General features: G+C 44.2%; 1 protein-coding gene across 3 annotated transcripts in view; it reads right to left on the bottom strand.

The window, feature by feature from the left end:
* Positions 1–7,135: 7,135 nt before the first annotated feature.
* Positions 7,136–24,462, bottom strand: part of PLXNB2 (plexin B2) — a 347,788-nt gene continuing 330,461 nt past the window's right edge. For all 3 annotated transcript variants that reach the window (XM_081023406.1, XM_081023404.1, XM_081023405.1), the window contains exons 32-38: positions 21,526–21,680; positions 19,549–19,709; positions 17,748–17,895; positions 16,220–16,284; positions 14,305–14,380; positions 13,026–13,100; positions 7,136–9,654 (exon numbers count right to left, since the gene is read on the bottom strand). In XM_081023406.1, the coding sequence (XP_080879532.1) occupies positions 9,550–9,654; positions 13,026–13,100; positions 14,305–14,380; positions 16,220–16,284; positions 17,748–17,895; positions 19,549–19,709; positions 21,526–21,680 (785 nt within the window). In that variant the 3' untranslated portion in view covers positions 7,136–9,549. The remainder of the gene's footprint in view (positions 9,655–13,025; positions 13,101–14,304; positions 14,381–16,219; positions 16,285–17,747; positions 17,896–19,548; positions 19,710–21,525; positions 21,681–24,462) is intronic.

The raw sequence follows: 24,462 nt of genomic DNA, 5'->3' as shown, positions 1-24,462 counted from the left end.
ATAACAAAGCAGGATTGCTGACCTTTGTAAACGCAAGCCAAAAGGCTGGCGATGAAAATCAGGATTCCGAGAAAAGGGGAAAACAAGCACAATCCCAAAGAATCAGACCTACTCCTTTTTTCCCCACCCTAAAACCAAGCAGAATTTTAAGGGGCAACCTATGGTATCTATGTCCAAGAACCTCGTAACCTAGTCGTTAGTTGTCTGCACGAGACAACAATGAAATAAAAGCAGGGACAAAAGAAAAACCAAGGTTCAAATCTCTTTATTATAGTTCCTTGTTTTGCAAGTTCATTGCTGTAAGCCCTGCTCACTAGTGGTGGATGCATGTACTGAAACCCTTTGTTTGTGTAGTGGCTTGCTAGACTGAAGCCTAGCATAGATTATGGTGTCCTGATGGATAGTAAAGGTAAAGGGGACCCCTGACCATTAGGTCCAGTCGTGGCCGACTCTGGGGTTGCGGCGCTCATCTCGCTTTATTGGCCGAGGGAGCCAGCGTACAGCTTCTGGGTCATGTGGCCAGCATGACTAAGCCACTTCTGGCGAACCAGAGCAGCGCACGGAAACACCGTTTACCTTCCTGATGGAGAAGTACCTATTTATCTACTTGCACTTTGAGGTGCTTTTGAACTGCTAGGTTGGCAGGAGCAGGGACCGACCAACGGGAGCTCACCCCATCACAGGGATTTGAACCACCGACCTTCTGATCGGCAAGTTCTAGGCTCTGTGGTTTAACCCGCAGCGCCACCCGCATCCCTCCTGATGGATAGTGCTTTGCACTAACTCTGCCCGCACTGACATTGTGCTTTCACAATATTGCCTTTGCTTAAAAAGGTAAAGGTAAATGTAATGGGTTTAGGGGTTGCTCGTGCGTAAGTTGCCGCCACTCCTGGCTAGGTTACCTGGTTAACCCTTTCTGACTGAACAGCCTCCAGCATCGTGACTGTCTCAGTCGCTGGCAGAATCCGTCAGTGGGCGTTTCTTAAACCTTTTCCAGCATAAAAGTTGTTTGACGCCAAGTCTCCTCCTACTCTCCCTGCGCGGAAGTCTTCTGCACAGGGAGGGTGTGGGCAGCGGAGTACCTGTACTCTCTCTGCTGGTCTCCGGCGAAGAGTCTTGGAGCCTCCTCTCCAATTCCCCCATCTGCCCCCCTTCTCCACTGGTGTTACGCTGATTTCCTTCCCCAGCAGATGGGCTGCCTCTCTCCCTACTGGGACCCTCTCCTGCATCCCTTTGGAGCCTTCCCTCCGCCTCTTGCTCCGATGGCAGTTCCCTGACAGTAAAGGACCCCTTGGACATTTAACTCCAGTCAAAGGCGACTATGGGATTGCGGCGCTCATCTCGCTTTCAGGCCGAGGGAGCTGGTGTTTGTCCACAGACAGCTTTCAGGATCATGTGGCCAGCAGGATTAAACCGCTTCTGGTGCAACAGGACACCATGGAGAATCCTTCTTCGTCTGTCTGAAATCCCAGTTCTAGATTTGGGGCTTTAGTACAAATAGCTGAAAATTCATATTAGGACCCTGCCTATATTAGGCCAGCTGAAAGGCCCCCAAATAGTGTGCAAGCTTTTGAGTTCTTCAGAACTCTTAAATCAGATAGTAAAGGGGAAAAAAAGGACCCCTGGAGGGTTAAGTCCGGTCAAAGGCAACTATGGGGTTGCAGCGCTTGCTATCAGGCCGAGGGAGCTGGTGTTTGTCCACAGACAGCTTTCCGGGTCATGCGGCCAGCATGACTAAACTGCTTCTGGCACAACGGAAACACCATGACGGAAACTAGAGTGCACAGAAATGCCATTTACCTTCCTGCCACAGTGATACCTATTTATCTACTTGCACTGGTGTGCTTTCGATCTCCTAGGTTGGCAGGAGCTGAAACAGAGCAATGGGAGCTCACCCCATCATGGGGATTCAAACTGCTGACCTTCCAGTTGGCAAGCTCAAGAGGCTCAGTGGTTTAGACCACAGCACCACCCCCATCCCTTTGCTGTCCCTTTAGACAGACTCTTGGGAAAACAATAGGATCTTCAGGATAGGGACAAGGTTGCCCTTAACTGTGCCATCCAGGGATGTTCTCTGCCCAGGCTTTTGGCTACATAAATTGCTTATGTTTCCTGAAAACATTCATTTCTAGAGCCTTCTGAATACTGCAGCAATGACAGCAGAAGTGGGCAGCATTTTTTCCACCAACAGTTGAATTCTTATGGAAGTATTCTGGCAGCAGTGGGTGTGGGACTAGAGGAACTGGACTGAAGGAAAAAAACAAAACAACAGATCTTCATCTGATGCTCCACACTTTCTTCCTGTTGCTCAGCTGGTTGGTATGTTGTTAGTCATGTAAGATTAGGCAGGGAGCCAAAAGCAACCTAGGAGTAACACAGATTATACCTACTTCTGAATTTGTGGAAGAAAAAAAAAGCAGGTTTCTTGGAGATTATCAAAGAATGAGGATGTATAAAATATATGTACAAAATGCAGTTGAGATATGCACCCCCCCAAAGCCCACTGGGGATTGTGCATAATGGCTGGAGAATGTACAACATTTCCCTGAAATATGCACATTCCCCAAGACCTGCTGCAAATTGTGCATAATGTAATGCAGTTGAAATATACACAAATCCCAAATCATGATGGGAATTATGCATCATGGCAGGAGAACACACAAAAGTTCAATCATGATATGCACATTCTCCAGGAAACATGCAATTCCCTCTTCATGTATGTGTGCATTCTCCATGAGGCCTGGGGAATGTACACAATGACCAATTGCAATGCACTTATGCACTTTAACCGCTCAGTTTCCATTCCCTTTAACACTCACCTAATTGCTGCCCGTCTGCCCTGGCACCAAGGCTACTTCCCCCCTTCTGGGTTGTGTGAGGATAGGCTATTGCACCGCCGACATATATTTCTGCTAGCGCTGCTTTACTAACACCCTCCCCTCCCGCCCCGGTATATTATTATTATTGCCCATAAAGGTCAAAATTGCCTCTTTTCTCTGGCACCAGGGTACACACATCAGCTTTGATTCAGGAAGAGAATGTTTCTTTGTACAGCAGGTGCTCCAGATTCATAAAGGTGCAAATCAGAGCACAATCTAACAGCAGGAGAGGAGCAAGAGAACCGGCCAAGACCTATTTACAATGAGATTCCAAGAAAGACCCTCGAGGCAGCTTTGCAACTGGCAATGCCGCCGCGGCCACCACAAGCCTAGACGCAGCTGCAGGAAAACACATATTTTTTAATATCCCAGGGACTGGCACTCAGGCCACATAACCGCCGCAAGTGTGATCTTGTGCTGAATAAGGCCAAGCCACAGGAGAGAAAAGATTAAGAGTATCAAAGGAACACTTTTCTCCCTCTTTCACTTCTTTCTTGTTACACACTAGATTTCAAAAGAAGAGGGGGGGGGGGAGGAAAAGGGAGGGGGGGGGAGAACCATTTTGCTCAACATTCAATTTCGAGAAGAATTAAATTAGACCAAAACCTTGTTCGGAATTAGAAGAGCGAAAAGGGGATTTTGGAAACACAGCGTGTGGCTTGGAGGTATTGCCGTCCCCTCATCAAAACCAAGCCATATAAAGCTTTTTAGAAAAGGAACTATTACCGTACTCTTGCCTAACCAACGATTCAAGTCTCTCCTTCTTCCGATAAGTGCTTTTGAGGTTTATTTTCTTTAAAGAAAAACTTCTGATTCAAAAAGCAATTTCTCCCACAGATTGTATAGAAAGATGTTAGCTGAGCCATTTAATTCTGTTAAGCGCTACTGGGCTTTCCACTCCACCCCCCTCTTTCCCCTTTAAGATTGGCCATTTTGGAGTCAGCAGTGGCTGGGTATGAGTAGGCAGGACAGCAACTGACATACATGCCTTTCATTTGGGAATATATTTGCCCTCTCATTCAAGATCACTGTACAGGTCAAACTTAGCAGCATCCTTATTTCAGAGGATTGCAGGTTCCAATTGCTCTTATTTTTGAATTATTGATTGTCATTTACCTTTAGGAAGGGCAGATGGAAATAAAGGGCACAAAAAACCAAGTGAATGCTGTTATTTATTCCTGTTTCTTTTTAAAAATTGGTAAAGACAGTAAACTTGAGGCAGTGTACTGAATGCATTGTTCATATAAATAAATTCCAACTCACACTCATATAAAAACCTACCTAGTTTCTCAGTCTTCTCCCACCCTTCCTCATTTGCCACCTACCAACACCCTGTCCTTACTTTGTTTTGATTTAGGGATGTGGGTGGCGCTGTGGTCTAAACCACTGAGCCTCTTGGGCTTGCTGATTAAAAGGTCAGCGGTTCGAATCTACACATAATGGTGAGCTCCCATTGCTTGGTCCCAGCTTCTGCCAACCTAGCAGTTTGAAAGCACACCAGTGCAAGTAGATAAATAGGTACCACTGTGGCGGGAAGGTAAACAGCATTTCTGTGCGCTCTAGTTTCCATCATGGTGTTTCAGTTGTGCTAAAAGCAATTTAGTCATGCTGGCTGCATGACCCGGAAAGTTGTCTGTGGACAAATGCTGCCCCCCTCGGCCTGATAGTGAGCGCTGCAACCCCATAGTCGCCTTTGACCGGACTTAACCACCCAGTGGTCCTTTTTTTACCTTTACTATCTGATTTAAGAGTTCTAAAGAACTCAAAAGCTTGCACACTATTTGGGGGCATTTCAGCTGGCCTAATATAGGCAGGGTCCTAATATGAATTTTCAGCTATTTGTACTAAAGCCCCAAATCTAGAACTGGGATTTCAGACAGACTAATAGAAATTCTCCTTTCTACTGGACTTTCGGGATCCTTTCTTGTTGCTACCTCTGTGATACTGAGCTCTCTCTCTCCCCGCCCCCATGCTAATCTCATGGCTGCATCAGTTACCGGTAACTGGTTTTCAGGATCTAATGTAAGGTTACCAGATTTTTTTTCAACGAATCTGGGGACACTTTAATCAATTAATTAATTACTGCCCATTCAGGAAGTTGATGCTTCAGCAATGGCAGAGGGGTGGCAGCTGCCTTGACCTCAACTGCCACGTTTCCCCTTCTTCCGAGGCTTCTATCACCTTTCTCCATGAGCCTGGGCAGCCCCTGAGTTTTTGGTTCTTCAGTGGTGGTGGTGGGGAAGCAGTGTGCGGTGGGTCAGGCATTGAAGGCGGAGAAGGAGGGCCAAGAGCGGAGGCAGCGGTGAGGCTTGGGCAGCCCGATGCCTCCCTTCCCATTGCAGCAGCCCCAATTCCATTCCTACTTGTGTGCAAGCAGCAGGGGGCGGGGATCCCTTAGCTGGCAAGCGAGGCTTCACACTGCTTTTCGGAACAGCTCCATCCCAATTACTACTTGCGTGCAAGCAGGAGGGGGCAGGGATCCCTCAGCTGGGAAGGGAGGCTTCCCGTTGCCTAACTCAGAGATCCCTGCCCCCTCCTGCTTGCACACAAGCTCTGACAGGCAGCATGAAGCCTCCCTTCACAGCTTTGCTGTGGGGTTAGGGAAGGAGGTGGCATCCCAGAAGCTGCATCTTAGAGCCCCTGCACCACCATCACATGGGGACTTCAGAGAAGCTCCTGAAGCCAGCCAGAGCCAACTGCTCCGGGCTGCTGTGTTTCCTGGGGACATTAGATGAAATCCAGGGACATTCCAGGGATGGAATTTGTCCGGGGACTGTCCCCGGGAAACAGGGACATCTGGTAACCCTAGTCTAATGTACACATAAGGAGCATCAGGATTATAAGATTCATGTTACTTCTGGGATGTGCTTGAGCATGATCGGGCCATTGCTTGCTTCTGCCAGGCTGTTTGTCCTTCACTGGTCGCCTGCTATTATTGCAAAGGGGGCTTGGAATCAATAAATACACTGTTTTTCTCTGTGGAGCAGCAATGATTTGTGTATAAGAAAGGGGTTCCATTCTAATCTATTCAGATCTTCTGCAGCTTCTGAACTGTGAGGGTATGTGGAGCTTGAAGGAGGACTAGCTATTTTGATCTCCCCAGGCAAGAGATTGGGAAGTGATTGAGATAGGAGACCCTGGTGAAAGCTGGGAGATCAGGCCACCATAGGAAAGTTAATTGTGATGAGCTTCCTTTGGGAATACAGTCGTACCTTGGATCCCGAATGCCTTGGTACTTGGACGTTTTGGCTCCCGAATGCTGTAAACCTGGAAGTGAGTGTTGGGGTCTGCGAATGTTCTTTGGAACCCGAACATCCGACGGGCCTTCCGCAGTTTCTGATTGGCTACAGGAGCTTCCTGCAGCCAACCAGAAGCCGCACCTTGGTTTCTGAATGTTTTGGAAGTCAAACAGACTTCCGGAACAGATTCCATTCGACTTCCAAGGTACAACTGTAGTGACAATCCCCAAATGTTGTATGTTGCCATTTTATTTCCTCGTTTGGCTATTGTTCTCTCTCCTGTTTATTTTTAAGCTGTTAAGGCAGGTTAGCTTACAGTGGTACCTTGGGTTACATATGCTTCAGGTTAGACTCCACTAACCCAGAAATGGTACCTCGGGTTAAGAACTTTGATTCAGGATGAGAACAGAAATCGTGCTCCGGCGGCGCGGCAGCAGCAGGAGGCCCCATTAGCTAAAGTGGTGCTTCAGGTTAAGAACAGTTTCAGGTTAAGAACGGACCTCCGGAACGAATTAAGTACTTAACCCGAGGTACCACTGTATTTGCATTGTTTTTATATGGGTTTATTTATTTATTGACATTCTGATTATCTGTCATTACTACTCTTTTTTTTTAATTGTTGCATTTATTATGGTTCATTTGATATGCTTTGAGCACCATTGTGGAGTAGTGGCAAATAGACAAAATGATGGTGGTGACTGTTTGCTTTACAAATGAATAAGAGTGATTTCCCAAAGAGTTGGCCAGATGTTACCTATCTTGGGCAGTCCCCTAAGTTTACTTATTTCTTTACAATTTTATTCTACTTTTTTAAAGGAACTGATGTCCTCAAAATAGGTAACAGTGCACAGCAATATGATAACTGGACCCAAGTAGAATAAACATATAGCTACCCTTTAACTTTTAAACAAAAGGGGAAGACTTCTGGAAAAAACCAAACCCACGATACACTGTACTGCCAGGTCCACTCAGTTCAGTCTTAAAATGTCTGAAGAACATACTTAGACAATTCAGATATTACACTTTGTGGAAAAAAGATTGTATTTGATTTACAATTCACAGGATTTACAAATAATGACAAGATAAAACAGATTAGCAAGTTTGGATACCTTTGCTGATCAGACAGAAGGCAAGTATAGAGGCATAATTTGACACAGAATTCTTAGGTAAAACTGATTCAAACTATTCAGAGTTCCTTACATTCCAGGTGTGCTGAGGAAGCGCATACAGATGAAAGCAAATGTTTAACATAAAAGGAAAGATACGAAAAGTGACACCCTGTTACTGCCTCCCTTTTTTTTTACTTCTATCGGAATTCACGGCTGACTTCCGCGGTAGCCATGAGAATCACATTGCTAGTGACTTGCTCCAAAGAAATCAGGAAGAGACTTACCGATACATCTGACGATGAACATGAAGGCAACAAATTTGGATAACTCCAGTACAGGGAGAGAGGTAGCAAACTGAAAGTCTGTTACTGTGTTAGGAGCCAAGCAGGTTTAAGGTGTCACAGGACAGAAAACACCAGAGCAACACCAAAAAGATAATGAGGGTTTTGATGGCAGTACTACATGAACTGCCCCAGAAGTATGGTGAAAAATGAATCTAACAAAGATTGCTTTTTTTTTTTTTTGTGCAACATAGCAATTTAAGATAACGTACCAAGCTTTATCAAATGGCCTGGAAGCTGACTAATATTGTAAACACACAATACATCTTTGACGAGTTACTTTAATTTCCATAGCTAAGTTAATGATGATTATTCCATCCATTGCAGCATTCCAAGGCTCAAGTGGTGTTTAGATTAGACGGGGCACAGGATTTCCTTACAATGAGTATTTTACATTAACAACACAGATTCCAAACCCCCCCCCCACCCCCCTTTTAAAAACACACACAGACAAAACCAAATAACAATCTCCCTTGGATAGTGTGAAGATTTGTTTTAAAAAAATCCTATGAACCATTCCAACAAAAGATATACATATTTGAATCATGTCAAACAGCACACTATTGGCAATAAGCTAATTACAGGCATTCTGCTGGTCAATTTTCTCACAAAAAAGTCATCAAACCACACATAAATATTTTTGATACGATTCTCTTTACAAAACCATTCAGATCCATATAATTAGTACAAGTAAGGCACATTAGCATATGTAATAAAACTATCATTTAAAAAAGAAAAGGAAAAAAGGCCAATTTTATTTGCCATGATTTCTGAATCAAATTAGAATTTGCCACCGGTACTTTCCATCAGGGATGGTAAGATATAGTCTTGCAACTCTGTAGGGAACTCTACAAACTTGCCAGATCCAGATGTTTCTGGGTCTTGGATAATCGTGTTATGCTACCATTCCCTTGCTTCCCCCACAACAAAAGCATCAAATTGCACTTTTATGCAGCCAAAAACCGGCTTTGCTTTGGCTGAACACAGGCTTTTCCCAAGATATTTTCCCTCAGTGTGTGATTCAGAATTCATGTGGCAGCAACAGTGTCAACAAGTGCGAACAATCACTTTGCTGAAACCTAGACAAAACCACTGTTCATTCCCAGCTGTTGCTTTGCCAGCGGTGCACTGGATCAGTATTAGTTATTTGGAAGTACCTGGGTAATCTTGGCGTACTGAGGACGTTAGGTACCTTGCATGCTCTGCACACTGAATACCATGCAAAAGTACTCATACATCATGGTTAAGATTTATGCTCTTAGGGGGACATACATGCACCTTCCTAGTTAAAGGATCAGTCCATCCCAAATAATCTACAGTATTGTCCACTTTGACCCTGGCAAAGTGTGTAGGAGGGAAACAGTCACAACCACTGTTTTTAGCACTTGGTTTTCAGATATGTAAAGATGTATAGTACCAAACCCACTGCAATGTCTTAAACAGAAAAAAGTCATAGCAAATGTGTCTTTCATTCTACTCATTATGAGTAGAACACAGGACAACTGGATTTATTTATTTAAAAAAAAAGAATAAGAAGAAAACCTATTTCCAATTACTGAAATTAAAAGAGGGATATTGCATTTATTTTTCCAATATGCTATTACTTTTCTAGTACACATATTGCTTAAAAAGTATAAAGAATGCTATAGGTAGTGAATTTAACTAGCGTAATGAATTCTAAAAATGCTGATGCTTCAAGATTGTACTATTTGATTAAATGAGCTATAACTTTACCCTCCCCCACCCCAGAGGACTTCCCTCATTTCCCACTGAAAATTCATTTACACACAACACAGGATTTTAATTAGAAGCATAATTTACAGTAAAAACTCTTTACATTACAGCTTTGCTATAAAAAAACCAAAATCTTTTGTTTTTCATTTAAAGTTGTAATTACACATTAAAAAATAGAACACTATTTCCTTATTAGGAAGAATGAATTTACACATCCAGACCAGTTTTCTTTATTGCAGCTTTCAAATCAAAGGTCAGTTACTTTATTCTCTAAAGCAGCTGCTATCTGTTGTAATCGAAAAGCAAGCTGCATTTTTTGTGCAGCTGGGTCCTCTTCCAGTGCATTTATGATCTAGGAGAAGAAGAAGAAGAAAAATCAGGATTCAGGCAAGACACACAGCTTCACTTTTAGTTTTCACAGCCATAGGCCTGTTCAGCTACATATTACGCCGAAGAAAATCTCATGGATTTTCAAAGTGTAGATCAGAAGCCACGTTGCTTTATTAAGACAGAATAGCGGAGAGATTAAAGAGGCAAAAATCACTAGAGAGGGGGAAGGCCTGCCATTGCAGAGTCATCTCCTCTGTGGGTGGTTGTGTACTTTGCCTGGGCAGCCTTCATAACCCTCAAGTGCTTCCCACTGCCAGGAGAGCTCTGTCCTGGCTGCCTGAAGCTACCATTTAAATGCAAGGGTAGATTGTGGTGTGTGTGTGTGTTTCATTCAGATTGGTTGGGAAGTGAACCAAGCCATTTCCTCCCCCCCTTTTTTTTTTGGAGAATGCCTTGTGTAATGCAAACCCGTCCATCTCAAATTACCTACAGTCATACCTCTAGTTACGTTTGCTTCAGGTTAAATCTTTTCAGGTTGTGTCCCACGGTGACCCGGAAGTACCGGAAAGGGTTACTTCTGGGTTTCGCTGCTCGCGCATGCACAGACACTCAAAATGACGTCATGCGCATGCGCAGAAGCAGTGAATTGCAACCCACGCAGACGCGGGTTGCGTTCTGCTCATGTTGCGAACGGGGCTCCGGTACCACTGTATTCAAAGATGAGCACCATTACTAGCCAATAAATTTTTTTAAAGCGTGGCAGAAATAAGGATTGCTCCTTCATAGCTTGTGGATACTGAACTTTTGTTGTCTGATGGTAGCTAGTTTGTCCTACTGACAATTGATTTTGTTGTTTCACTGATAGGTGTGCCCCTGCCCATATTTTCTTGGCAGAAGAGGAAGCGACAACTATTGTGAAAGCGGAAAAGCTCTTTAAAGAGGCTCTGAAGGCTGCTACAGGTGTAGCCAACGGTTGCAACATCATGGCGCCCAGTATGAAGCTCAGTAAGCCAGCTTCTCTCCCTTTGACTAATAGTCCCGAGATCAGGGGTAGGCAACCTAAGGCCCGGAAGTGGCCCATTCACCTTCTCAATCCTGCCCACAGACGGTCAAGGAATCAACGTATTTTTACATGAGTAGAATGTGTCCTCAGTTTCTCCTACCGCTTCGCTGAAGGGGCACTGCGCAGAGAGGGAAAGCTGCGCAGCGCCTCTCCAATGAAGCAAAGTCAGAACAGCAAGAGGGATCGCTGAACAGCCTGCATTCACTCCCTAAGACGCACACACATTCCCCCTTACTTTTTAGGAGGGAAAAAAGAGCGTCTTATAGAGCAAAAAATACGGTAGTTGTGGGTAGGCCTGGGTGATTTATCAATATATTGTCCAGGGACCGGTATGAGGGCCAGGCAGCGATGACAGCTTCACTCAGTGGTATATCGCTGGTGAAACTGCAGCCACTCCTGAGTCCCTCTGCCTCCAGTGCCCAGCATGCTGAGGGAGAAACAAACTGCAGCCGGGAGCTGGAGGCAGAGGGAGTGGCCGCGGTTTCACCAGCGATATACCACTGGTAAAACCACGCTCTGCTCTCTTACCACAGCGGAGGGAGAAGGACATTGCATAGACAAGGCGTGATACAGCTTGTTCCTCCCTCCCGCTTCTTTAAACTGCTTGGCTGAGGAGTGTGCCACGGCCCTTGCCTCAGCCAAGCAGTTTTGCAAAGCCCCAGACCCCACGAGCTAGCGGCAGGGTGGTGGCTCTGTTAAAGGGCTCCCACTCCCCAGCTGAGAGAGCCCCAGCCCTGCTCCATCACACTTTTCCATTGAGGTGGGTGTGGCTGCATGCCCCTCAATGGAGAAGTTTAAAGGAGCCCCCACCTTGCCTCTGGCTCACACAAGCCGGCAGAAGGGTGCCTCTTTCCTCCTGGGGTCGTTCACCCCAGGAGGAAAGAGGCGACGGGCCTGCACGGGCAAAGACAGTCAAATGCATGGAACCTGACAGGCTCCATGCATTTGGCCACCGCAGTGTGGTCTGTCTTCAAGGGGACGGGGAGGAGAATAAGCTCGCTCACTCCCCATGCCAACAGTGGTGGAGGGAGCCTCGCGAAGGACCCTGTCGCTTGTGCGCAACCAGCAGGGACCTCGGGGCTGGCTCAGCTGAGGCAGAGCAGCCCTCTTGCCCTCCGCCCCCAAGGAGCCCCAGGTCACTGTTGCTCACGCATGAGCTGCACGGACACCGGCTTGCTAAGTTGGGGGGGGGCAGGAGCCTTTCCGCCCCCCCCCAGCTCAGCCGCAGGCTGGGGCCGATGCAGCTTCTTTCAACATCACGGTTTATCACCAAACCACGATGTTTGGCTGGTGGTAAAGCTCGGTGATGTTGAGTTTTCAACATCGCCGAGCCTTGGTAGTGGGGTGGGAGACCTGAAAATAATGGCAATATATTTCACATCTGGCAACCAATGGACCCCTCTGGTTTCAGATGGGTAGAAGAGTCTAAAAAGCCTGGGACACTAAGTTTCATGGACCTCTAACAACTATGGTGGCTCATTTCCAGAAGTAATGCATTTAGTATTATCTCTGGAAGTGTATACTCAATTCTGACCAAACTAAGCCTCCTATGTATATTTTGCTCTAGGAGGAGGCCTAGTTTGGTTAGAATTGAGTACAGACTTCCAGAGATAATGCCAAGTACATTACTTCTGGTAAATGAGCCACCAGAGGGCTGTGAAAAATTGTGCCCCGGGCTTTTTAGACTCATCTACCCAAGTACTGAAAGGGACGCGGGTGGCGCTGTGGTCTAAACCACAGAACCTAGAGCTTGCCGATCGGAAGGTTGGCGGTGAGCTCCCGTTGCTCGGTCCCTGCTCCTGCCAACCTAGCAGTTCGAAAGCACATCAAAATGCAAGTAGATAAATAGGTACCGCTCCGGTGGCAAGGTAAACAGTGTTTCCGTGTGCTGCTCTGGTTCGCCAGAAGTGGCTTAGTCATGACCCAGAAGCTGTCTGCGGACAAACGCCGGCTGCCTCGGCCTATAGAGCAAGATGAGCGTGCAACCCCAGAGTCGTCCGTGACTGGACCTAATGGTCAGGGGTACCTTTACCCAAGTACTATTGGTTGCCAGATGTGATTTCCCACCCAGCTCTCCTACCTCACTAATTTGGCTAACATTTGTTATCAGCACCACCAGTATTTTGGATTCTTCTAAACAAACTCCAAAGATGTCAGCACCAACCTGCCCCTCCAACCCCCACGTATCAGAAATACAGCGCCTGTAAAAGCCAAGCACCTGGTAAGCTAGGAAATCATGAGCCCAAAGTCTATCAGCCTGTTGGCTCTTTTTCCTTGCTGCGGTGACCCTTTTACAGCATAATAAAGCCATTATGACAGTGGAAACTTACCTCATCATAGTATTTGTTAGTATACTGGTAGAGCTGGTGTAAAGCCACAAGGGTATTTAATGAGTCTGTGTGTGCCTATTAAACAAAACAAGAAGAAAAAGGAATGCGTCAGGGCACCGTCCTGGCTGCATACGAACTCCAATGAAATATATATAGGAGCACCAGACACGATGTAAATCCCTTTTCCATATCCCAGCACTGGTATGCAAATCTTTTAATAGCTGTCTGGCTTGGTGAGGAAGTGAAACTGACAATTTTCAGGAACAACCCCCCCCCGCCCCCCCGTGTCAAGGTCTCCTGCTGGATTTGTTACAGCCAACCATGCTGCTTTCCTCATCATAGAAAGGGGTAAGAGGTAGTATTAGTCTGGAGTAGGTTGACTCCAGATGCTTACAGAGGTCATGCGTGCAAATGATCCAAAGAACACCAACTTCATCTGGTTAAGAACATAAGAGTGCTGTAGAATCAAGTCCACCAACATCTAGTGGCCAACATCTGGAAAGCCCACAAGCAAGTGGTGAGGACAATAGCCTTCTCCCTGCTGATAGTCACCAGCAGCTGGAATTTAGAGGCATAGTGCCATCATGATGAATAGCCCTATCCCCCTGTAAATATGGCTGATGCCCTGTTAAGGCCATCCAAAACAATAAAAAACATGAGAAGACATTTAGACAAGTTCCTTGTGAGTTTCATCCACACAAACTAAATTTTAAATTAATCTTGAGGACGTGCCACATGTAAATTCCCTGAATGAAGCCAATTTGAAACTATGGTTGTGGCTTCTTTCCCCACGAGCCTTTATTCCTCTGTGCCATTTTATTCAACTAAGCTATTAGAAATCCCATCGCTTTTGTTAACATTGGGGGGGAGGGAATCACCCTAAAAGAATGTTTGAGCATCCTTTAAAATCAATAATTCACAAGCAACGCAATATTGTATGGGGAAAAATAATTCAAAAGATTCCGTTGGACAGGCAGAAGTTCTAATTGGACGTGAGCACAAAATGACAAATGCCAGAGCTTCATGCCTCTACAGTCATACCTCATGTTGCGTCTGCTTCAGGTTACGTGTTTCCTGCAGCAACCCGGAAGTACCGGAATGGGTTACTTCCGGGTCTCACCGCTCACGCAGAAGCGCTAAATCAAACCGCGCACGTGCGCAGACACAGCGCTTCAGCTTGCGTCAGTTCCATGTTACGGATGGGCCTCCGGAACGGATCCCATCCATAACACGAGGTTCCACTGTATTCCCAAAGTAAGAATTCCAATTTGATACTTACCCTAGAAATCTCTGCTAAATGTGTATTCATGTCCTGGTCACTCACTTGTACCATTTGGCGAATACCTTTGTAATAACTAGAAAAAAATCAACCAAAACAACAATTTTTAGTTGATGCAGTTCATCATTTTAAAAATGCATTTATGCTTCGTAGCAATTTTATTTTTCTAATAACTACAACATCTACAACTACAACAGAGGTGCTCAAGAAATTGCAAATTTCCTTATGAAATGATCTGATCGGCATCTCTTGTTGCTTCTTTGCTTATACACACAGTTGGCTTAATCCATCAAAGTGCTGCTACCATTGATTTCAACAACCCATGAGTGAAAGGAAGAACACACTGCACAACTTAGCACAAACCAGCAAAACTTTCTGTGGGCATTTGAACAGATTAGATAGCGCCTCAATAAACATGGTTGCTTCTGCACTGCTGCCCAAATTCTGTCATGTTCAACAAGTATACTGAACTATGGGGATTACCCGCCTCATTATTGAGAACTGCCAAGGCTGGCAAAAGAAGTATAGCCAAGCAAATGTTCAGTGTTTCTTACAGTCTGATCCCACAAATGCTTCTACTGAATTAAATGGAATTTAGTCCCATGTAGCTGTGCATAACATTGCAGTGTTAGACGTATTGGGCGAGGAATTAAACTTTATAGTCAGAAATAGTTGGAATTTAGGAAGTGTTACAACTGGAATTGAGTGTATATTTTCATCTTCCTTTTTAACAGACTTCTAAATGAAGGATCTTGCAAACACCCATCCCCCAAATCTGCTTTCATCATTAATACTGAATTTTAAAATACACCAAAGTATTTTTGCAAGCTTTTGCAAGCCGAAGTAAAACAGACAGCTCCAATGATCAAGCTTGAAAAATGTCACCAGAGACCTGTACTCTAGCCTTTGAAAACTCATGCCACAAAAAAGTTGTTAATCCTTTAAGGTGCTACAGGACATTTGGCACTTGTGAAATACTTCTCAACATTCTTTCTTCAACTTCTGTAATGCAGTTCACTGGATAGGACATTATAAAAACCACATTTGGAAAGGGAGGGGGGGGGAAGACTAGTCTGAAAAAATTACAGATCAAAAGCCACGAAATTAACCCCAGATTCAAAGGTTTAGAAACCATTTAACATGTTCATTAACTTGGAGAAAGCCTGACACACTTATGCCTAATTTCGTTCAGTCTGATTAAACAGATACCTGTTTTGAAACGACATATAAAGCTGCTGCAATATTTGATTTCACATCTGGATAGCAGGCAATAATGGGTGGTTATCAAGCCCAATAAGAGTGTGTGGAGCCATTTGATTAATCTAGGGTGAACTGGATTTTGTGCATCATTTCACAGATGTGTCTTGAAAAATTCAAGCAGATTTTTATTTCCAGTGTACCATTTTCTACGTACATTCTTAACTTTGCTGGGGGGAAATGCAGGGAATGTGTGAATTATATGTCTGTCTTTGCCCTTAGACTTATTCCTCTTGGAACTCTCACTATATAGCAATCTTCCCTCCAGATGTTTTGGACTGCAAGTCCCATCTGTCCCAACCAGCATGGCTGATGAGAGTTGTAGTCACATAGGATCAGGTTGGAAGGGACCCTAAGGATCATCTAGTCCAACTCCCTGCACTGCAGGAATATGTAGCTGGTCCCGTATGGGGATCGAACCTGCAATAGTCCATAGGAACCAGGCTGGAAAAGGCCATTGTGAAGGATAACATTATTATTGACAGAACCTGCATTCCTCCTTTGTCCAATGAGATGTTACCACTATGTTTACCACTTCATTTTCTACCCTGTCGGTTTAATACATGGAATATTTTTTAATGAACATATTCTGAAATGATGATGAAATGGAATTGTTTTCCCGGTGACAAAAGCCCAGGTACAATAATTCTTTACTTACTCTTCCACCATCTTCTTATACGTCGAGATCTCTTTTGCATAGAGTAACTTATTACTCGGAGAATCCTGGGAAAAGATGATATACACAGAGCTGAGTGTTCAAGTGCAATTGGTGTGTTAGAGATTAATTTGTAGAAAATGCACTCATGTAAATAAAGTGTGTGTGCTACCGTAAACATTTGGAAAGCAGACTGTGGGTATATGTCGGTTTTGTCATATGCGAAGCTAAAAGGCCAAAGGAACCAGAGTCATGGCTGTCCAGACGGCATCCCAATCTCAGGCCACAGCATGAAAGTTGGTAGGAAGGCCTATGCCTCTCCCCCTGAGATCTCATAGCTCCAGGCCAGTGAAGCTGTTTAGCTTCAAGGGCAGCTTCTATCCCTAGAGCCCAGAGAGTAAGCCTTCGGGTCAGTCCAGGACCCTGAAACATGCCTAAAGGGGGGTAGGTCTCCAGGCTGAAATACAACTATTATCCTTCCTGCGCCCAACTGGTCAAAATAACTGAACCAAAGACCAGATGAATCTAGTTCAAAACACAGCAGGCCATCTAGTGCCAAGCTATTCGGCGCAGAGTAGGTGAAAAAACAACCCACGAAGTTGAACAGCAAAACAATCCTACACAGGATTGTAGAAGTGACCAAAAAGTCACAAGTTGGGGATGGGACGCAGGTGGTGCTGTGGTCTAAACCACAGAGCCTAGGACTTGCCGATCAGAAGGTCGACGGTTCAAATCCCCGCGACGGGGTGAGCTCCCGTTGCTCAGTCCCTGCTCCTGCCAACCTAGCAGTTTGAAAGCACGTCAAAGTACAAGTAGATAAATAGGTATCGCTCTGGCGGGAAGGTAAATGGTGTTTCCAGTGCTGCTCTGGTTTGCCAGAAGCGGCTTAGTCATGCTGGTCACATGACCCGGAAGCTGTACGCCGGCTCCCTCGGCAAATAAAGCGAGATGAGCACCGCAACCCCAGAGTCGGCCACGACTGAACCAAATGGTCTGGGGTCCCTTTACCTTTACCATAGGTTGGGAGGGCAGGGACTGCAAAGAGAATAAGAGGGTGTGGGGAGAAGGCCAACTAGCCTTGAAATAGGGCTCTGACATTGCCTCATCCCCACACCCCGGATGCAAAGCACCTCAAGGGCCTGCCTCATTGGCCGAACAGGCCACAATGTGCCCCTCTGGCCGGTACCAAGGCGGGCCAGCCTTGTGGATATAGTGCTGTGAACAGGATGATAGGAGAGACACCCATTAAGTTTCAAAAACCAACTTGCACCTTTAATAGATAAAAAATAAGTTGCAAACAGTAATCAGCTGTTATTCTAAAAGCAATAGAAAACAGCTCTTTTGAATGTGTCACTAGAGATTAAACATTGAACTTTCGCTGAAGCTTCAAAACAATATAATCATCCTTACAAGCAAAGGCAAAATGAACTGATCTATGCGCTATCTTCTATGATTACTGCTTTGTCTATCATAATGTACTTAAAACGTTCTCTCTCTCGCGCAGACACAGAGCAGAATGTAAAACACTTACCCTGCTTAATTTGTGCTCTGTTCTTGTGCAAGCATCCATGAAAGTCTGTGCAATGACTGACAAGGAAGCATCCACTACTTCGTGAACATGAACATCGAAGATGAAGTGGGGGTTTTTCAGTATGTTTACCCAGAACCTAAGCGGCAAGCTGGGAAGCAAGCAAAGAAACAATGCAAGCCCTTATTAAGGAGTGAAGTTAAAGTGTAGAAAATGAGGCCCTGGCAAGCAAAATAGATTGCTCTGCTTAAAATTGCTGCAACATTATTTTCAGTTTGATTATATGCTTAAGCCACTAAGTGAATCAGTATCCACAGTGTGCTTCTGCATGCTATATTAGAAAACAAAAAAACTACCCAAAAACAATTTGAGAGGTTTAGTCTAAAAGACACAGACAGCAGTCCCATTGCTACGTGCCCCAGAATCCCAAGAATGAGTATTTAGCAAAGCTGTATTCCTTTGTGGCAAGTCCTATGCAACAATAAGGCTGGCACGACTTAGTTGAAGTGGAGATCCTTTAACCTTCATGCTGTTGGGGTGTATCATTTCAAATAGGAAAACTCAGATTCGGGAAGAACAGGGAAATCATCCTTGTAAACATCAAAAAGTAAAGCTGCCACATATATCTCTGTACGTTTCCTACCTATTCTGTCCTCCCACCTATCTTTTTCAGGGCTGGGAACACTTTGCAATTGGCTCTGTTTTAAAGCTTTCATCTTTCTCCCTCAGCAGCTTTGTTAAGGCATTCTGGCGTTTCCCTTCATTTTAAGGGTTGCTGCCCCAGTTTTAGAGGGCTGTGGTTGGGCAATATAAGCATAAAGAACAGCTGCTTGAAACAGTGGTTATGATCCAGGAACCATCTATTATAGACAGATAGATACAGACAGACAGAGTGTCCCATTTTCCAGGGACAGTCTCATATTTACAGAAGCTGTCCTGGTTTCTGATTTGATCCTGGAATGTCCCACTTTTCCTTAGGATGTTCCTATTTTCATCGGAGAAATGTTGGAGGGTATGGAGTTATGCGACAAGTAACTATACAGCCTTTAGAAGACACCCAGGCAGCCTTGTATAGGGAAGGTTTTTTTTAACTGTTTACTGTTTTATTATGTTTCTCTATATGTTGGTTAGGGACGTGGGTGGTGCTGTGGGTTAAACCACAGAGCCTAGGACTTGCCGATCAGAAGGTCGGCGGTTGGAATCCCAGCGATGGGGTGTGCTCCTGTTGCTCGGTCCCTGCTCCTGCCAACCTAGCAGTTCTAAAGCACGTCAAAGTGCAAGTAGATAAATAGGTACTGCTCCAGCAGGAAGGTAAACGGCGTTTCCGTATGCTGCTCTGGTTCGCCAGAAGCGGCTTAGTCATGCTGGCCACATGAACCGGAAGCTGTACGCCGGCTCCCTCGGCCTATAGAGTGAGATGAGCGCCGCAACCCCAGAGTCGGCCACGACTGGACCTAATGGTCAGGGGTCCCTTTACCTTTATATATGTTGGAAACCACACAGAGTGGCTGGGGCAACACAGTAAGATGTACAGGGTATTATTATTATTATTATTATTATTATTATTATTATTATTAAAAATAATAGAATAGGAGGTTCCTATTTTCACCAGAGAAATGTTGGCGGGTATGCACACACACACACATAGCTTCTGCTGAGAGCTCTGAGTGAAATGCCACACTTTCCCCTTCCACATCTGGTAAAGAGAGAGCCCTGGCTTACAGCAATAAAAAGCAATGTTGCTAGTGAATGAATGTATCGCCTTCTTCAGCCACTTCTCCCCACGAACCCTGAAAGTTCATACCTGTTCGTTTTCCAGATGTGGATAGTATCATCATCTTTGATATCATGCTTTTCCGCTTGCTCATCAAGAAAATCAAAGAAATATTTCACAGCTGGTGGCACAACATGCTTTGAGTCAAGTACGCTGTGAAAAAAGTTATCTACAAACTGCTGAAGTGTACCCTGAAGAAGAATTAAGGGGGGGGGGGAGAGAAAACATACATACATGCATTAAAAATTCAGGTTATAGTGCAAGTGTAGCATTTTCAAGGATATTATTTCAAATTTACAAGAATGCTTTCTAAACTGATTTATAGTCAACTGTACAGGCCTCCGTCCCAAGTGGCCAAGGAATCACAATAGTTTGAAGTGCAGCATTTTTCATCTCTAAATGGGTAGTAAATGCTCTTATGAACATCATGAAATGAACAGCCATAAGAAATGGTCCAGGGAGCTCCGGAAACACAGTTCTCTACTCTGTTTTAAAGAGGTGGGGATTTCAGTATTGTTGCTCAGGGAATGCAAAAAGCCCAACTCTGAAATAGATGGACAAGTATAGGAGGGAACTGATGGCGGAGTAATGCACTTATAATTATGCTTCCCAGATACATTCTGGTAATTACTGGCATGGACTTTTGTGATTTAGTAGCCTAATTATAATAAAGCCTTGCGTTTGTAGTCTCTCGTTCGTGGCTTAACATGAGGAAACTACTTTTGGATTTTAACCTTATGCAGAGCATGCAAGATCCCAACCTGCTTGCCACAAGATATAAATGTGTTTATGGGAGGGGGTGGGTTGTGGGTTTGTTTTGTTCTTGTTTTTAATTATGCATTTTGTTTTTTATTTTGTATTTTTATGCTGTGAACCGCCCTGAGGTCTTCAAATGAAGACAATATGCAAATTAAAATACAATGGTACCTCAGGTTACATATGCTTCAGGTTACAGACTCCACTAACCCAGAAACAGTACCTCAAGTTAAGAACTTTGCTTCAGGATGAGAACAGAAATTGCATGGCAGCGGCGCAGGTGCAGCAGGAGGCCACATTACCTAAAATGGTACTTCAGGTTAAGAACAGTTTCAGGTTAAGAACAGACCTCCAGAACGAATTAAGTTCTTAACCTGAGGTACCACTGTAATAATAATAATAATAATAATAATAATAATAATAATAGGAATCTGGCTGGCCCCCATAAGAACAGGTTGCTGGACTAGAGAAGAGTCTGCTTTACTCGATCAGGGCTCTTGTGTTTTTAGGTTTCATTAATTCCACACAACTTTGCTTTAAGGAAGTTCACGCAATCTGCAGAACACATTTCCCCGCCAGCCAGATGTTTTCAGATGGTGGCAACAGTGGAAGTCAATATGGACAGCTCACATTTAAGGCTACTAGAGGCAGAAATGCAAATTAAATGTCAAGTTGGCTTTGTTATGCTTTGAGTTTAACACAGAACAGCACTGAGCTCACCGCACACTTGCATTGCGTTTAACTTCTCTAAGCTCACAAGCTAGCAGGCCACTTAGTGTTAGAAGAAGGAGAAGCACAGCCACTGACAGGGGCATGAAAGGGGAGAGGTGTAGTGTCAGTGCAGGCAAATAGAACAGTGGCTGATACGTGTTATGCAAATATTTATACATCACAGAAACTATTTGGGAAATATCGTGACTTCCTCATTCTGTGAAAAAGCAAAGCACAATAAGCTATCTAGCTCTGAGGTGCCTCAGGAATTGTCACGTTTCAACCGTTGTATGTGCTGACCAATTTGTGAAGACAATCCTGGGTTTCCACCTCTAATGTCTCTGACAATAAACACAAAGTCTATTATTTATGTAACTAAAAATACACACTCATAAACACAAGAGAAAGCTATTGTTTATAAATTAAATCTGAGCCCTAAAGAAGGATTCCACACAGTAAGTTACTATTTACACTTAACACCCCAAATTACGAGTACCTCCTAGAGACGATGGCAATTTTAACTTGATGTCTCAATCCTACCTTCACAGAGAGGAGTCTTGTCAGGTAGATTTCTGTAATAGCTTTGGTTCTCTCCTTCTCTTTCATGCTTCCTCTTTTTGATTTGCCTTCATCAACTTCATCTGCCGGCCGAACTAGATGCCAGATCTTATTTTCCTCTTCCAACAATGCACGCCCTGAAAATAGCAAAAGTGACACATTTCAAAACAATCACATTAAAATTAAATCCACTGGCCGTGCGCCGATTGCCATGCCATGAATCATGTGCCAGAGGACTGTGACTAATCTGCATATTTAGTTGCCTGTAATTAATATTATTTGCATTTCATAAACATGAAGGTGCCGAACTAACAAACGTGCTGATGCTTTTTTTCAACATACTTGCTCAGGTCTTATTTGCCAAAGCGAAGAAGCTGAGTTAACCTTAAAAAAACAACACAATGCTTTAAAACACAAGTGCAGTCTACTAGAGCTCCAGGGCAGAATTGCAACTCCTGTACAGGCCTCTAAATGAGTGGGAGCTTCCTATTCCCAGCAACAATAAGGAATTGTCCATTTATCTAATGGGATTTGGAGTGTGGCACATTCAGCAATAACCTTGGGTTACAGACGCTTCTGGTTACAGACTCCACTAACCCAGAAATAGTACCTCGGGTTAAGAACTTTGCTTCAGGATGAGAACAGAAATCGTGCTCCAGCAGCGCGGCGGCAGCAGGAGGCCCCATTAGCTAAAGTGGTACCTCAGGTTAAGAACAGTTTCAGGTTAAGAACAGACCTCCAGAACAAATTAAGTTCTTAACCCGAGGTACCACTGTATATGATGTAGAAACTGTCCCCACTTTCTTGTCCCATGTGTGCATCAGAATTCTGCATACCTCTGAACTCTATTTTTGCGTGTCAGAACTTTCCCCTTCTGGGCGTGTTTTCCCTCACTCTCTTTTCCCTACGAGGCATGCTTTGAAATTTTAACCATTTCCAGGGAGGTTGAGATGTTGGCCTGTTGCGGAGAAGCATGGGGAGGGCAGCGCTGTGCGGCATGTGGTGGTAGAGGCAGTCCAACACTCCTGCAGTGACACACCACACTGAGCTGCTCACTGTAGTGATGTATGGAAGCCCCACATGAAGCACTCGGGAGTCAAGCTGTATTTTAAGTAGGGCTTTATTCCAGTTGCAGTCCAGTTGCAACATCATAAAGCAGTCTTCTTAAGTCAACTGTACCTCTTTATACGAGTTGGCTATAGACCAACGAGGCAGCTCCCCAAATTTCATGACGCTGACTCATCACGTAGGGCCGTGGCACATGTCCTGGGGGCATGGCGCCCAGCACAGGCAGGGGGGCAGCCACGATGGTGCCCCACCAGGATCACACTGCCAGGGGCTCCTCCCGCACTCCTCTTCCTCCGCCAGTGGCTCTTCCCCAGACTCAACTCTCAGGCCCTGGACTCTTGGCTGGTGCCCCTGAGAGCCCAGCGCTCGGGTGCCCCACACCCCTAGCGCTTATGGGTAAGATGGCCCTGTACCCACGACACTCCAACGGTAAACACCAATGACCCATCTGGGCCACTTCACTGACTGCTACTGGATTACGGGGAGCTGGAGATGCCAGCTAAGTTTCCTCTTCAAATCTCGTATCAGACGGCATTAGAAAAGCTGCTTTCTCTCACATGGTGATAATACCAATCTTCCTTACAAAGATATAGGCTACCAATGTAATGTACATTCTGAGCACCCTAAAGCGCTACACAAAATACTTGCTTATTACTGCCAATGTAATAAAGATCATTGGCAGGAGAAGGAATTCGAAGAAAGTCCAGACTAACCAATCTTTATTTGTGAACTGAGATGAAAAATAAAAATAAAAAATGGGGATAAATCAAACTAATTTCTTTCCAAGTCCCACTGAAAAGAACAGGAATGCCATGGGAGTTGCACATTTGTGAAACTCCCATTCATTCCATCATGTCATTTGGCAATGCAAAATTTTACTGCACTTAATTCTCTAGACTTTATAATCAATTGACACATCACTGTCTAGAAAAAGAAAGAAAGAAAGAAAGAAAGAAAGAAAGAAAGAAAGAAAGAACTATTTCTAAAGGATTTGGACATCGTTCCACATTTTTTTGGAAAGAGATGTAAACCCATTCTCTTTGTATATTATTAGTGGAAACCAACTTTAAAAAGTCTAGGTTCATATGAAATGACTTCAATAAAAACAGCCAAACCTAAGCATACAAAAGTCCTTTTCAAGTCATTTTTTTTTTTGTAAAATTGGCAGAGGTGGGCTCTGTATTCAGGCCTCATAACAGCATGTTGCTTTTTTTTCTGGGGTGGGGGAACATTTATTTTCCTTTTACGCAACAAAGAACTCCACAAATCATTGTCGGTTCAAGCTCTAGCTCTCCACTGGCTCTCTAACATTTTACAGCTTTCCAAATAAACAAGCTGGCTTTGGATAATTCTAAGAGACCTAAGCACTAATGAAAAGAAACATTAGCTAGGAATGAAATATTACCTTTCCAGAATTCCCCTGAAAGCTATTTCCTGTGCAAAAAAAGGGCACTGAGTGGTTGGAAGCCTTCATCTTTGAAACTCAATAGATCATTTTTGCTACCTGATACAGCTCTCAGCATACATGTTACCAGAATTTCCTGCTTTTAGTCTATCGCTAAGTAGATCCTGGTTCAAACGGCCTCTTGGTTTCAAGATATATTTTCATCTGTGCATCTATACACAAACCCGAGAAACCTACTTTTTCATTTTCAATTTTATTTATGTAACCCACAAAGAATAGAAACTTTAAAAAATGGATTGACAAACTCTGGAAAGCTTTTATCATCAATTTGCATTTAAGTAACCGCATTTAGAAAGCAGTAACACATAAAAAAACAACCAGGCAACTGCTTTCCTCAAAGAACTGAAATGCTATTGACACACCAGTTCCAAAGAACCTTTAGAGAG

The sequence above is a fragment of the Podarcis pityusensis genome, assembly GCF_964106645.2.
Source record: "Podarcis pityusensis genome assembly, chromosome: 10".
Taxonomy (NCBI): Eukaryota; Metazoa; Chordata; class Lepidosauria; order Squamata; family Lacertidae; genus Podarcis; species Podarcis pityusensis.
The sequence above is the reverse complement of the archived record's forward strand: the minus strand, read 5'-3'. Positions and strand labels throughout refer to the sequence as shown.